The sequence below is a fragment of the Triticum aestivum genome, chromosome 6D (genome assembly GCF_018294505.1).
Source record: "Triticum aestivum cultivar Chinese Spring chromosome 6D, IWGSC CS RefSeq v2.1, whole genome shotgun sequence".
NCBI lineage: Eukaryota > Viridiplantae > Streptophyta > Magnoliopsida > Poales > Poaceae > Triticum > Triticum aestivum.
The window spans coordinates 494513110-494529099 of record NC_057811.1 but is presented as its reverse complement, the minus strand read 5'-3'; the positions used below and the strand labels follow the sequence as shown (position 1 = coordinate 494529099).

At 43.2% G+C, this 15990-nt stretch overlaps 1 protein-coding gene across 2 annotated transcripts; it reads left to right on the top strand.

Moving 5' to 3' along the window:
- The first annotated feature begins 1075 nt into the window (after positions 1–1075).
- Positions 1076–15665, top strand: LOC123146375 (callose synthase 3). Of its 2 annotated transcripts, XM_044566034.1 has the most exons (42): positions 1077–1679; positions 2539–2639; positions 2924–3048; positions 3156–3249; positions 3522–3635; positions 3750–3866; positions 4006–4098; positions 4197–4288; positions 4420–4546; positions 5481–5618; positions 5694–5770; positions 5860–5959; positions 6208–6330; positions 6443–6557; positions 7101–7435; positions 7519–7571; positions 7654–7714; positions 8280–8361; positions 8435–8484; positions 8566–8652; positions 8867–8992; positions 9105–9208; positions 9297–9381; positions 9464–9624; positions 9723–9846; positions 9939–10036; positions 10156–10297; positions 10423–10574; positions 10921–11030; positions 11114–11239; positions 11350–11418; positions 11509–11683; positions 11762–11924; positions 12374–12493; positions 12571–12689; positions 12803–12886; positions 13160–13272; positions 13353–13582; positions 13676–14473; positions 14604–14654; positions 14821–15006; positions 15107–15665. In XM_044566034.1, exons 1-42 carry the CDS (start codon positions 1445–1447, stop codon positions 15359–15361), a joined length of 5910 nt encoding a protein of 1969 aa, XP_044421969.1. In that variant the 5' UTR covers positions 1077–1444; the 3' UTR covers positions 15362–15665. The 2 variants fall into 2 exon arrangements, with proteins under 2 accessions (XP_044421968.1, XP_044421969.1); XM_044566033.1 differs by having other exon boundaries at positions 1076–1679; positions 11350–11683.
- The last annotated feature ends 325 nt before the right edge of the window (positions 15666–15990 follow it).

The following is a 15990-nucleotide window of genomic DNA, read 5'->3' as shown; positions in this document are numbered from 1 at the left end:
CATAAAGCAAGACACAAAAGGAAGGAAGGGCCCAACACAAGACACGACTTTCTCCCCTCAAATTCTTTTCTTCTCATGCAACTATCAGCTGGTGTCTATCGTCGCTAGTTTAGTGTGCTATTATTATTGAATAACTTTAATGTACTACTGTACAGAGAATCGAGCTTTATTCCCTTTGTATGCCTAAAATCATTATGCTGGCTGCAGCATGGTGAAGTTTACCGGGCATCCAAAAAATAAAATAAAAAAAATGTTTGGTGAGAGAGTGTTGAGGCGTGCAACTGAAACCCTTGCCGCCGCCCACTCTTCTTCCCCCCTTGGCCATCTCCAGGGTGCGTCTTCGGCAACGGCGATAACAAGGTTGTTGATCATGGTGGGCCCCTCCTGGTATGTAGGAGTTGGTGACTTGTCGTGTGTCGGCGGTGAAGATGAGCGGCCAAGGAGCGGACTTGGGTAGGCGATGCTCGACGACGGCGCTGGCGATCTTCAACGGTGGCCCAGTATGTCTGGGTCATCAGAGAGAGAGAGAGAGAGAGAGAGAGAGCGCAGAGAGAGAGAGAGAGAGCGGCGGTGAACTCAACATCGGACTCGGATTTGCGGTGCAACGACATCGTGATTATTTGTTTGAGGTTTTTCTTTAGGGGCGTCGATGTGTCGGTGCAGGTAACAAGCGGCACACAAGGATTTGTTTGGTCCGCTGGGGCGTAGGCCTAGGCACGGCACCGAGCCATGGTCCACACGGCGCGAGTCGCCTATGGACGCGTAGGAAGAAGGCCCCCAAGGATTCCGATGCAATTTTATTTTTCTGGAAGGGTTTGTTTGTAAGGGCATGCGATACTTAATATACGGATCCCGTGTAAGAGTATTTTTTATTAATTTGTTGTCAATCAATTGATCTTCTCCTTGTGAAGAAAGAAAAAAAGGTTTCTTTTAGCAGAATTTATCACTAGATACTAGTAGCAATGAGAAAAGGAAATTCAAAAAGCAGTAGCTATTTCTGTGTGGGAGGGGTTGGATGGGTTGGACTGGTGAGCGTCGTCCCCCTTTCTTCTCCATCTCCAACGAACAGAAAGTGAAAAAGAATCCAAATTTATCTATCGATCAGCTCGCTCGCTCGCTCGCCCGTCGCTCTCCCACCTCCCACCTCTGCTTTGCTTTCCCCCAAACCCCCACTGCCTTTTGCTCTTCACTGCTGCTGCACCATTAATCCGTTCCCCAAAATCCATGGATCGGTCGATCTAGGGTTTGCTTCCTCCCTCTCCCCCTCCGCCTCCGGGTCCGGCACACAACTGAGGGTGAAAAAGCAAGCAACCGGCGGCTCCTCCCCATTTTACTCCACCGCCCCACCAAACCCGAGCGTGTTGAGCGAGGGAGGCGCCTTTGCTAGCGAAAGTTCCGTCCTTTCCTTCTTCCCCACCGGCCGGCGGGCGGGCAGGCGGGCGGGATGGCCTCCTCCTCCGGGAGGCGGCCGGGCGCGGGCCCCGGCCCAGGCGGCGGCTCCTCCACCCCGGCCCCGGCGTCCGGCGGCGGCAGGAGGATCCTGCGCACGCAGACGGCGGGGAACCTGGGCGAGTCCATCTTCGACAGTGAGGTGGTGCCCTCCTCGCTGGTGGAGATCGCCCCCATCCTCCGTGTCGCCAACGAGGTGGAGGCCAGCAACCCCCGGGTCGCATACCTATGTAAGTCTCTCCTACTCTTCTTCCTCGCACATTCATCCATCCTCTGCTTGTTAATTTTTACTGTTACCAAGGAAGGAAGGCACAAAAGCAGAGCAGAGCAGAGCAGATCCTCTTCTTCTCTCTTTGTTAATTACACTTACTACTCACTGCTGCTGTATTCTATTAGCTCCATCCAACTCTGCTCCTGCCTGCGTATTATATATATTCATCTTGCTCCATGGACTAGAAGACCAGTGCTATCTTATGGCTCCATGGACTGACTCTCTTAATTTATTCCAGAGCAGAGCAGCACAAGAGCAGCACCACATGCTGCTCTCTTGTCCCATCCACAACTCCAATTTACTAGCAGTATGTAGTATGTCTCTTGGCTTAGCTTAGGTCCCTCCCTTCTACTACTACTCCACCTACGTAGTAACTTGTCTGTATTCTATCACTTTGTACCTGTGTGTATGCGCTGTATTATACAGTACTATCCATCTTCCTCAACTACTAGTACAACACTAGTGCCTGTCTTACTGCCAGTGACAGTCTATCAACTTAATTAACCCCAATACAAGTGAAGCGAGCATAATTCCCTAGCCGCGGTACAGAGCACTACTACTTGTCTTGTTGTCTCACCAATACAATTGTTATTACTGATTATAATTTGTACCTGTGTACTAGCACTGTGCTATATTCTTCCACCTCAAGTACAAGGCTAGTACTAGTAGTGCTATCTATCTTTACTGCATTTGATAGTCTATCGAGGTCATTGATTCCAACTCAAGTGGGCATAATTCCCTACCTGTGGTACAGAGTGCTATCTGTTTCCATGTTCTCACACACACAATGTGCTAATATGTCTCTTGTGGGATGCTAGGTCGATTCTACGCCTTCGAGAAGGCCCATCGACTCGACCCCACCTCCAGCGGCCGTGGTGTCCGCCAGTTCAAGACCGCGCTCCTACAGAGGCTCGAAAGGGTACGTACATGTGCCTGCCTGCCTACATGCGCCTCTCCCGCATCCTTGCACGGCATTAAAACTTGCAGCATGTTTGATTGCGTTCCGTTTCTGCTCCTCCCCGCGATTTAGTCTTCTATTTATAGCTTCCAAATCATGCCACCATATTAAGTGCACACAGAGCCTACTACTGGTCATTTGTTTTTACCCCAGCAGCGAAATTAATTGGACGACATCCAACGTATATATATATGCCATATTAACTGTGCTCTACTCCCTTGCCACGCACGCGTTTCCTTCCTCAGGAAAACGACCCGACGTTGAAGGGGAGGGTTAAGCAGAGCGATGCCCGCGAAATGCAGAGTTTCTACCAGCACTACTACAAGAAGTACATCCAGGCGCTCCAGAATGCCGCCGATAAAGCTGACCGGTCAGAGCAACCAACCCATCTTCTTTTCTTAATGTGCCTGCCCGGTATGCTGTTGCTGACTCATCTATGGCTTGCCTGACGCCTGCTCTGCTTTTCTGTTTGCTCAGTGCCCAGCTGACAAAGGCGTATCAGACTGCGGCTGTTCTGTTTGAGGTCCTGAAGGCCGTCAATGTCTCACAGAAAATCGAAGTCGATCAGGCGGTAAGTTTTAGTAGAGAACATTGCGGCCTTTTCTTTTCTTTTGTTTCTTTCACACAATGCACATGTTATGTTTCCTCACAAAAAAGACCCACTAAAATATAAGACCTTTTAGCTATTTTAAAATATTGACTACATACATATTAAAATGAGTTAACATACATACTAAAATGTGTCTAGATGCATACAAATCAAGAAAAAGCTAACAGGTCTTATATTATGGAGTAGAAAAGTAGTTGGTTTAACCTCTCTGCTGTGGTTGTTGATTGTTGCAGATTTTGGAGACGCACAACCAAGTCGAGGAGAAGAAGAAGCTGTATCTTCCTTACAATATCCTCCCGCTCGACCCTGACAGTGCTGCTAATCAGGCTATTATGCGATACCCTGAGGTTCCCATCTATCCTGATTCCCATCCCGAATTTACTACGAGCTTATCATACTCTGGTGAAATGTCGAGATGGTTACAGTAGGGCTTATGCGCTGCTTCCCATTACTTCATGTAGATCCAAGCCTCTTTTCACGCTCTTCGTAACACAAGGGGTCTGCCATGGCCCAAGGACCATGAAAAGAAGGATGATGCAGATCTTCTTGAGTGGCTTCAGGCACTGTTTGGGTTTCAGGTTATGACAACATGGCTACTGCCTACCTTTTGTTTTCATATCTTATTTCTTGCTCTCATATCAAACATATTTGTACCGATGATTTCATTTGTGAGCTCTGATACATCAATGCTTATTAACTCCAACAACCACTCTGCAGAAAGATAACGTGTCCAATCAACGAGAACATCTCATACTCTTGCTTGCCAACGTCCATATAAGGGAGATGTCCAAACCTGACCAGCAATCAAAGGTACTGCATTTCCTGACATGCATTCATCTGAGGTGCGCACACATGGATCCTTGAGCAGTAATGTCATTTACTTGTTTCTTCTCTGGTGAAATTTTCAGCTAGACGACCATGCGCTAGATATAGTAATGAAGAAGCTCTTCAAGAACTACAAAAGATGGTGCAAATACCTTGGCCGCAAAAGCAGCTTATGGTATGATGTTCAATCTCCACTGGAAAATTTGGAAGTTAACCATGATTATTTGATTTAATTAATTCAAGCCTGCAATCATAAGCTCTTCATAGTCGCTTGGTCCACTAATTGATTGATCATTATCTTTCTAGGCTGCCGACAATTCAACAAGAAGTACAACAGCGGAAGCTTCTCTATATGGGCCTTTATCTGCTCATATGGGGCGAGGCAGCTAACTTGCGATTTATGCCAGAGTGTCTTTGCTACATCTATCATCATGTATGGTCAATTCCTTTCTTTGTCAAATTAAACACATGATCTATTTACTGATCTGGCAAACTGGGTCTTAAACTCTTAGTTCAAGGTCGTAATTTGATTTTCTGGTTACAACGAAAACGATGCAAATGATACTATGATATTTGGGCATGTCTGGATAGTTCCCAAAATTGTACCCTACCAGTTTTTATGTAGGTGACCGAAAGTTTCAATTGTTTGGTATGCCAAATGACCTTTTGTACACTAGTACATTTTTCTTGCCAACATTAGCCAACTCATGGGCAGGCAAAACCATGACCAATATTTTGGTAGGGTAAGCTTAGGCATCAGGACTTACCTGCAAAACTTTGAGTTAAAAAGAACAGTCTCTCTCGAATCAGGACGCCATTTACCTACAAAGTATGTTAGTACGCCATTTGGTAAAGAGTTTCTCTCGAATCAGTCTCTCTCTAGGTGCATGGCTGCACTGTTGTTTCCGGTAGCCAAGACTGTTGAGGTGAAAAGTCTTCGATAATCTGGCTGCATGATGCATGTTCTAAGCACTGCAGTATCAAACAATGTTGTGTACACGATAATTTATGCAAAGTATATGTCCCTACTGAGGTGATCCAGTAAACACCGATCAAGAAAGTTCTAAAATGATCCCTATTTTTGCCTTCCCCCTTTTCTCACCCTCCTAATATTTTGGACCATTGTAAATGGGCGGAAAGTTTAGGTTAGTACATTATATTTCTGTGCAGTACAAGTTTATACCATTTATGTTTTTATTGTCCTTTTATACTTCTCCACCTTTAGCAGTTGTGAAGTTGTGTTCATGGGCATGCCGGGTAAAAAGTGATTGATTGGCTTGGGGCATTGCTGTATTTTTAGGCCATAGCTCTTGCGTTGAGATGATTTTGGCAAGTGATGGTCGTGTTTTGTTGTTGTTCCACTGCAGATGGCTTTTGAATTGTATGGCATGTTGGCTGGAAATGTGAGCCCAACAACTGGTGAAAATGTTAAACCAGCCTATGGTGGTGCCGAAGAAGCCTTCCTGAAGAAAGTTGTGACCCCAATTTACAAAATCATAGAGATGGTATGTTTCTTATTTCCATTCTCATGTTTTAATTCCAAGCCCAATTAACTTATGTCCGTTGGGATTTTTACATAGGAAGCTGAAAGGAGCAAGACCATGAAATCAAAACACTCACATTGGAGAAATTATGATGATCTCAATGAGTACTTTTGGTAAGTACAACATAATTTGTTATCTTACTTGTAATTTCCTGAGCCAGTTTTGGAGGACACCCATGCAATTAATTTTACATTGCTTACAGGTCAAGAGATTGTTTTCGGTTAGGATGGCCTATGAGAGCTGATGCTGATTTTTTCAAGACTCCAAATTTTGTTCTCAATCCTCGAGATCAGACGAATGGGGTAAGTTCATTTTGATATGAATGTACTTGCATTACCTTCATGCAAATGAGTAGATTTGGCTTAGTACTAGCATCTCAGAGCAAGAACGTTGGTAGCAATCAGCTACCTTATTTAATCTTCAAATAAACCATTCAGTAGTAACAAAATAAATGTATTCAACTGTCTGATAGGAAAACAAATAAGCTAAAAAATTTGCAGTTTAATATTCATAGTCTCTTTTGGTATTGATATTTCTTATTCTGCTACAGGAGCACAGACCAGCTGGTAATGACCATTGGATGGGAAAAGTCAACTTTGTTGAAATACGGTCATTTTGGCACATCTTCCGTAGCTTTGACAGGATGTGGAGCTTCTTAATTTTGTCCTTACAGGTTAATTGTGATTTCCCACCTTCGTGTTCCTCTTCTTCTTTCGACTACACTTTTGGATGTTTTCTGTTTACTTGAGATGAACCTTATTATGTTGGTTTTCTCGTTCACTCAGGCCATGGTTATAGTTGCTTGGAATGGTGGCACACCAGGTGACATCTTTGATGCAGGAGTGTTCAAACAAGTTTTGAGCATATTTATAACTGCTGCAGTAATGAAAATGGGCCAAGGTATGTTGGCAATACCCCCCCCCCCCCTCCCTTCCTATCCTAATGTTATGGTATGCACATTAGTATCTTTTTTTGGTTATGTTTCTTCGTTGTGTCCACATCCCATTAATTATCAGCATGGTTACACATGATATTGATTTTGATAGTTTGAATGGTTACCACAATTAGCTTAAGTTCTGAACAGCAGGGGCTTTTGCTGGTCTACAGACAGTGATATTGCAGCCAATGCTCGATGAAAGTACTTCTGTTCAACTTGATTTTACTTGACGTTTAGTTTTCCTGAACATAATATTCTTAGCATGAAACCAGAGGAGCATGGCGGTTGTTGGTTTGGTACAAATTGGAACACCGAACATTGCTACCATTGGTTAGGTTTCATAAATATATTTTAATGCAGCAATTATGGACATTGTCTTGAGCTGTACCAGCTCGATGAAAATACTTGTGTAATTTGATTGACTCGTTCATATGTTGCTTGTTCTTTTTGTACACACTAGGCAATGTTTATCATTGGTTAGGTTTACTAAATATATCTTAATGCAGCAATTCTGGACATTGTCTTGAGCTGGAAAGCAAGAAGAAGCATGTCTCTTGCTGTCAAACTCCGGTACATCTTGAAATTACTATCAGGAGCTGCATGGGTTGTAATTCTACCAGTAACTTACGCATACACCTCAGACAACCCTACTGGACTCAATAGAACAATCAAAAGCTGGTTCGGTGACGGCCGGAACCAGCCATCGTTATACATCTTGGCTGTTGTGATATATTTGTCACCAAATATGCTGGCGGCTACGTTATTCATTTTTCCTGTCCTGAGGAGATTTCTTGAGAAGTCAAATCTTAAAGTTGTAGCCCTCATAATGTGGTGGTCACAGGTAATTTTGCTTTGGCAGTTTTATTCAAGTTGTTGATTCTTGGTACCCTGTTTATTTATACTAAGATGTAAAACATTGTACAGCCTCGCTTATTCGTTGGCAGAGGAATGCATGAAGGCGCATTCTCCCTTTTCAAGTATGTTTGCCCGTCTAAGCATTTGTTATTCTTTATGAATTTCCATTGCACGGGCTCTTTCTGAGCGTTGTTGTTCTTCTAGGTATACAATGTTCTGGGTCGTTCTTCTGGCCACAAAATTGGTAGTGAGCTTCTATGTGGAGGTATTATTCTGAACTGATTTCACCACCATTTTGCTAGACATGAAATCCGAGTATATTTCTGCATTCTTAGTGGAATATGTGAGATGTTTGGTCAATTTCATAGACCTAAGGTTTATATTATAGCACTGACAATTAAAGGAGATCGCCATAACAGAGATTTAACTTGCCAGAGTGCCACACACATATTTGAAAGCGGAAATTGCAATGTAGGTGAACTTGAGACATTTAAATGTCCATAAGTAACGTACCTAGGTCAAAAGTATGCGTGTCCAAGAGCAACATGACTTAACTAAGTGAATGGATGTTTAGGTCCCAGTATTTCCAGAGGTGATTCAACTCTATATATGTTGTATAATTTTGCATCAAACTATTGCTAGCCATTTCAACGGAAGTTTTGTTCCATTAATGTCTTGAGGGCTAGTAATAGAAACCTATGACGGTTCCCACTACTCATTAGTACACTTATGCTGGCAAAAGGTTATCGAGTGAATTTTCCTAGCTGTTTCCTTTGGTTGTTACGAAATCATAATTTGGTTGCTCATCTTGTCATATGCTCGACCTGCAGATCAGGCCACTCGTGCAACCAACAAAAGATATAATGAAGGTGCCAATAACAACATTTCAGTGGCACGAGTTCTTCCCACATGGTCGGTCTCTCTCTCTTTCTCTCTCTAACCTGGTTGAGCTCGAACATGTTCTTATGTTTGGTTTTATCTGCAGCAAAGAACAACATCGGTGTTGTCATTGCACTTTGGGCTCCTATCATTCTTGTACGCCTTCTGTCCTCTTCCTTGGGTAGAACAGAAGAAGTTGTTCATCCGATTTTGACTTGACTTGGTTTAATGGTTCAGGTCTATTTCATGGATACCCAAATATGGTATGCAATTTTCTCAACATTAGTTGGTGGTATCTATGGGGCATGTCGTCGTCTTGGTGAGGTTAGTAAAGCCGACCAATATTTTACTTAGCTATTCCGTTTAGGTCTGGGTCAGTACATGAAGTTGTTCTTTAATTAAACACCCTTAAAACTTCCAATTTTTTGTGAACCTTGCTTATTACTCAATATTTCTAGATGATTCTACTCCTCTGAAATTTTGTACAAGGGAATAAAGTAACTTACAGAGTATACTGTTGTTGGTTTCACTAAATCAGATACGGACCTTAGGAATGTTAAGATCTCGCTTCGAATCTTTGCCAAAGGCTTTCAATGATCACTTGATTCCAAATGACTCAAAGAGGAGAGGATTCCGCTCCGCTTTCTCCAGCAAACCTTATAAGGTGGGGATTTCTTGATTCTCACATCTTATCTGAGGCCACATTAGGTGTGGATCTCTGCTATGATAGAACATCTATGTATTTTCTTTTATCTAACCCTCTTAAGTTACTTTAGAAACCTGAGGATGGCAAAGAAGAAGACAAAATAGCTGCAAGATTTGCTCAGATATGGAATCTAATTATCACAAGCTTCCGCCAGGAAGACTTGATAGATAACAGGTGTGGTATCTGACATCTGTTCTTACATATTGACCGTCTTTCTTTTGCTTCCTGCTGATCTGTTGTTTGTTGCGCTTTTTTCGGTCAGGGAGAAGGACTTGTTACTTGTTCCATACTGCAAGGATCGTGAAATGGATATGATCCAATGGCCACCATTCCTGCTTGCTAGCAAGGTACGCATTCTCATTCAACTCCTGCTTGTTGTTTTGGTGGAATGAGGCGTTGTTTCATTTTATTTTATTAACTGCATTTCAGATCCCAATAGCATTGGACATGGCAGCAGACAGTGGAGGAAAAGATCGTGATCTAAAGAAAAGGATGAATTCAGATCCATATTTTACTTATGCCATCAAGGAATGCTATGCTTCATTCAAAAACGTAATATATGCTGTAGTGGTTGGTCCACGGGAGCGCGAGTATGTTCTACATTCTCCTCGCTTCTTTAAAAGTCTGCACCAAGTCTTGATTGTTTCTATTCTCAACACACTTCATGATGTATATATTTCACTTTCAGTGTCATCCAAAAGATTTTTAAAGTGGTGGATGATCTCGTAGCAGCCGATACCCTGATAAAGGATCTGCACATGAGTAACTTGCCTACCCTGAGCAAGAAGTTTATTGAGCTGCTTGTGATACTGGTATAGAATTCAATTAGTCGTCATGGCACGGGTCATGTTGAATGAATGTGTATACCACCTAATTCTTCTTATTATTCTTTCCATGCATGCAGCAAAAGAATAACAAGGATGATCTGGGTCAGGTCATCATTTTGTTCCAGGATATGCTCGAGGTGGTTACGAGGGATATAATGGAAGACCAACTCACCGAGTGAGTGACCTAACTATCATTCTACTGTCGAAACTAAAAGAATGGTCTTTTCCCACCCAGTGGGAAATCACATGCTTCAGATTCTTGGTTACTTATATGTATTGCTATCCCTTGATCAGGCTACTGGAACCGGTACATGGTGGAAATAACAGAAAACACGAAGGGATTACACCACTTGATCAACAGGAACAGGAACAGTTGTTCACTAAAGCCGTTGAATTTGAATTTCCTGTGAAGGCATCAGATGCCTGGAAGGAAAAGGTTATATCTCAGATTTGTTATTTATTTATTTATTTATTTATTTATTGTTGTTTGAAGCAATAGGGACATGTATATTTGAAATAAAGATAAGCTTCTAAGATTTGTGCTCATCTTCTTGGCTTCAGATAAAAAGGCTTCACCTTCTGCTCACAGTGAAGGAATCTGCTATGGATGTTCCTACAAACCTGGATGCTAGAAGGAGGATATCTTTCTTTGCTAATTCTCTTTTTATGGACATGCCAAAAGCTCCAAAAGTGCGCAATATGCTGCCCTTCTCGTAAGTTTTTCTTCTCTCTAGAATTTATGTGTATGATGTATTCTGTTCTATGCTTGAATCGTCGTGTACTGGATTAGCTTCCTTGTGTATTTTACGGGTAACCAATCATCATTCCCTCCATGGAGTTTTGCTTCTTTGCCTTCATATATGTAAATATTCACACTTCCGTTACTTGCTAAACAAAATGCATGCACCGTTACGCTAGTATAACTCGACGTAGAACTGCATTTCATGTAGAACTGCCCTTTCCAAATTCTGTTTCCAGCTCATGTTAACTGGGGTAAGAATGACATCCTAATGATCAGTTGGCTTGTTGCTTCTTTACGGGGCAACTTGTGTACTGCAGTGTCTTGACTCCCTATTACAAAGAAGACGTCCTTTTCTCCTCACAAGCACTAGAGGAAGAGAACGAGGATGGGGTTTCTATCCTTTTTTACCTGCAAAAAATCTACCCAGGTACATCATCCCATCCATTGAGTCGGCATCTCCTAGTAACTCCAATCCCCGGACACCAAAGTTACGTTTGTCTCTCCTTGTAGATGAATGGAAAAACTTTCTTGAAAGGGTGGACTGCAAGAATGAAGAGGAACTCCGTGAGACTGAACAAACGGAAGATGAGCTTCGCCTTTGGGCATCATACAGGGGCCAAACTTTGACGAGAACTGGTATCCCCCTTCGCCTCTTCTGTCATAGGCACTGTACTTCTCCAAAAAAAAAGCATTGGTATCGTGTTTTGTATTTTTTTTCCTTCAGTAATGCTCGCTCAATCTTACAGTAAGAGGGATGATGTACTACCGACAAGCTTTGGTGCTTCAGTCTTGTCTTGATATGGCCCCAGAGAATGGTATTTCTATGCGACTGAGCCTGTTTCCTGATTGTGATTTTTCGGAACACAGTATGATGATGTATCAACTAATTTGCCTGTTTTCCTCAGATCTTATGGAAGGCTTCAGGGCTGCAGATATACTATCTGAGGAATCACACTTGTTGACTCAGTCAAAAGCTGTAGCCGACATGAAGTTTACATACGTTGTATCATGCCAGTCATATGGTATCCAGAAACGTTCTGGTGATGCACGTGCACAGGATATTCTGAGACTCATGACAACGTATGTCTTTAGTCAAGAATATAAAGTTCTATAGAGGGTATTGCAATCAATGATTGAAAAGGAATGTTTATTTGTTAGTTATCCATCACTTCGGGTTGCCTACATTGACGAAGTCGAGGAGACAAGCAAAGAGGGCGAGGCAAGCAAAGATAGGAGCAAGAAGATAGAGAAGGTTTACTACTCGGCGTTGGTGAAGGCAGCAGTAACTAAGCCTGATGATCCTGGTCAGAAACTCGATCAGGTACTGTGAAATGGTTTTAATTCAGCGTTGATTATGTTTTAGCCATTAGTTGCCTGCAAAAACTTGTTTGTCTTTAGTGGATAATCTGTCGATCTGTGATGCTTAGTACAGAATTGCATCCGACCAAAGTTAGTTTTTCTACTTTTGGGTCCTGGAGCTGAATTTCATAGCAGATGTCGCACGGGGTGTATAGCTACGTATATATGTTAGGCAGCGGGAGATGCATTAACGGGATTAATCTTGGGGCAATGTTGTGAAAAAGAATGTGGTATGTGGAAGAAATGATCCACAGAAATCGAGCTTTTATGTTTTGATTTCTATGTTATTTGATCATTATTCTTCAAGCATGCATAGAGACACAATAATCATCTCTATTTGGAACAGGTGCATTTCGTGATCTCACCAGTGCCGATTTGATCTAAATTTACTTGTGTCATTTTGTCGTGTAGGACATATACAGGATAAAACTTCCAGGCAATGCAATGTTGGGTGAAGGGAAACCAGAAAATCAGAACCATGCGATAATTTTTACTCGAGGCGAAGGCCTACAGACCATAGACATGAATCAGGTATGCGTCGTTTGTGCTTCTTGTGATGCTAGGATTTTTGGGCCATTTAGTTAATGGCGTGATGCATGCCATGACAGGAGCATTATATGGAGGAGACATTGAAAATGAGAAACCTGCTGCAAGAGTTTACGAAGAAACATGATGGTGTGAGGTATCCGACAATACTTGGTGTAAGAGAACATATATTCACTGGCAGGTATATGTCATTTCTGACTGCCTCTTCACCCTCAAATTTGTGATTAATGTGTGACTTCATACACCTGTTGCTATTTGCTTGGATAAATTAATTTACTATGATTGCTTTTGCAGTGTTTCTTCGCTTGCGTGGTTCATGTCAAACCAAGAGACAAGTTTTGTGACTATTGGACAGCGTGTACTTGCCAATCCTTTAAGGTAAATCATCTTGACTGAATCACAATGTAGTGCTCTCATCTGTGCATTTACTACGTTCAGTTACTCACTCTCTATATGTTTCTTTCTACAACTTGTCGTTAATTCTGCAAGTAACAAGTTATTGTTGATTATTTCAATTTAGTACTCCTTTTTTGTTCATTTGGTTGAGTTGTCTTGGTTTTGTTTCTTTCTGTTATTGTTACTCCTTTTTTTCCAAAGAAATTTACAGAATGTCCGTTTAAGATTTCTTTTCCTGGTCATTCTCACGTGCAGGGTTCGATTTCATTATGGACATCCTGATATCTTTGATCGACTTTTCCATCTCACAAGGGGTGGTGTAAGCAAAGCATCTAAGATTATCAATCTTAGTGAGGACATATTTGCTGGTATGCATGCAGTCAACATCTTGCTGTTGTTGTGTGTGTTTCTTGGAAATGTTATGCTAATACATGTCTCTTTGTGACAGGATTCAATTCAACGCTGCGTGAAGGAAACGTTACACATCATGAATACATGCAAGTTGGCAAGGGAAGAGATGTTGGTCTCAACCAGATTTCACTATTCGAGGCAAAAATTGCGTATGGTAATGGCGAACAGACACTGAGCCGTGACATCTACCGACTTGGGCATCGTTTTGATTTCTTCAGAATGTTGTCCTGCTACTACACTACTATTGGCTTCTACTTCAGCACAATGGTACTGATGCCTTTGCCCTGCTGGACTTTTCAGCTTTCTAAATAAATTTGGTTAATATTCCTAACCTCTGTAGCTTTGCTGTTCTTTTTCCAGATTACGGTATGGACCGTGTATGTATTTCTCTATGGGCGTCTGTATCTTGTCCTCAGTGGGCTTGATAAAGGACTAGCCACTGGAAGAAGGTTTATACACAATGACCCTCTCCAAGTCGCTCTCGCTTCGCAATCTTTTGTTCAGCTTGGCTTCTTGATGGCGCTCCCTATGATGATGGAGATCGGTCTGGAGAGAGGGTTCAGGACCGCGTTGAGCGACTTTGTGCTCATGCAGCTTCAGTTAGCGTCCGTCTTCTTCACATTCTCCCTCGGAACCAAGACTCACTACTACGGAAAGACGCTGCTCCACGGAGGAGCCGAGTACAGAGCCACCGGACGTGGATTCGTGGTGTTCCATGCCAAATTCGCCGAGAACTATCGACTGTACTCACGGAGCCATTTCGTCAAGGGCATCGAGCTGATGATCCTGCTTATCGTGTTTGAGATCTTCGGGCAGTCGTACCGAGGAGCTATCGCGTACATCTTCATCACCTTCTCCATGTGGTTCATGGTTGTCACCTGGCTCTTTGCGCCGTTCCTGTTCAACCCTTCTGGGTTCGAGTGGCAGAAGATTGTGGACGACTGGACCGACTGGAACAAGTGGATCAGCAACCGCGGGGGTATCGGTGTTTCGCCGGACAAAAGCTGGGAGTCATGGTGGGAGAAAGAGCACGAGCCACTTAAATACTCCGGGAAGCGTGGCACCGTTCTTGAGATAGTGCTGGCGGTGCGCTTCTTCATCTACCAGTATGGGCTTGTTTACCATCTCAACATAACCAAACACACCAAGAGCGTCCTGGTAATTTATCTGCTTGATCTTATTATCCTGATGATGCCTATCATCTATCTAAACATGATGACTTGATTGTGTTCTACAGTCTCTGTTTTACTAGTAAGCCTACTGACTAATGAATGCGCTGTCTTTCCAGGTGTATTGCTTGTCATGGGTTGTCATCTTCTTCATATTGCTGGTGATGAAGGTGAGCATTAACTAGTGGCTGGCCATTTAACTGCAGTCTTTTCAATTGTGAAACGACAGAGATTAGGCCGGGCCATTGCTTGTCTTCTTGTGCTACAACAGACATTAGGGTGTCCTCTTGTGTGAACTTGGCTGTTGACTGACTGTTTATGGACGCACGCACGCAGGCTGTGTCGGTTGGTCGGCGGAAATTCAGCGCCGAGTTCCAGCTTGTGTTCCGGCTGCTCAAGGGGCTGATCTTCATCGTCTTCATCTCCACCATCGTGATCCTGATCGTGATCCCCCACATGACGATCCAGGACATATTTGTCTGCATCCTCGCCTTCATGCCGACGGGATGGGGCCTGCTCCTGGTAATTTTCTTTCTTTTACTTTCTTCATGTATCCTGCCTGCTATGATGTGATTCAAACAAACATATATAACACTGTGTGTGGTGTGGTGTTTGATTGCAGGTTGCTCAGGCGCTGAAGCCTGCGATCATGAGCGTGGGGCTGTGGGGGTCGATCCGGGCGCTGGCTCGTGGGTACGAGATCATCATGGGGCTGCTGCTCTTCACCCCGATCGCGTTCCTGGCGTGGTTCCCGTTCGTGTCTGAGTTCCAGACCCGGATGCTCTTCAACCAGGCCTTCAGCCGTGGGCTGCAGATCTCGAGGATCCTGGGCGGGCACAAGAAGGACCGGGCGGCGCTGAGCAAGGACGATAGGTAGATAGATCGATTGCTGTAGTAGCTAGTAAGGTAGGAGGATGATTGCCTGCTTGCTTGCTTGCTGTAGAATATATATGTATTCCAGGCTGCACATTGCATTGGCAATGTAGTGAACAAGAAAGTCATATGGATGCATGGTATGGTTTGTAGTAGTAGTAGTAGTAGTAGTACTAGTGGAGCGAGGAGGCATGCATGGTATATGCTCAATTGACCTTATATTGGTGATTAGGAATTATAACTGTGGTGCCTGCTTGGTGTGGTCTCTTCCATGTAAAAAGGAGAAGAATGTGTAATTTTTTTGGCTAGTGTCTTCTTCTCCAAGTAGATTATATCGTTGAACTCTTTCTTCCCCCTCTCGCAAGGCGACTAGGGCGAAGCCTTCCTCTCCTTAATTTCCGCCGGCGAGGCTCGCCTTTGCTTGCCGCTCTAGCGGCAGTGGTGTGGAGGGGAATCCTAGTGCCTCTATTCTGGTTAGTACATACTCCCTCCGTTCCAAAATAGATGACCCAACTTTGTACTATCAACTTTATACTATTAGTACAAAGTTGGGTCATCTATTTTGGAACGGAAGGAGTAGGTTACAACTAGCAAAAGGGCTGTGCGTTGCAATGAAAAAATAAATCATAACCT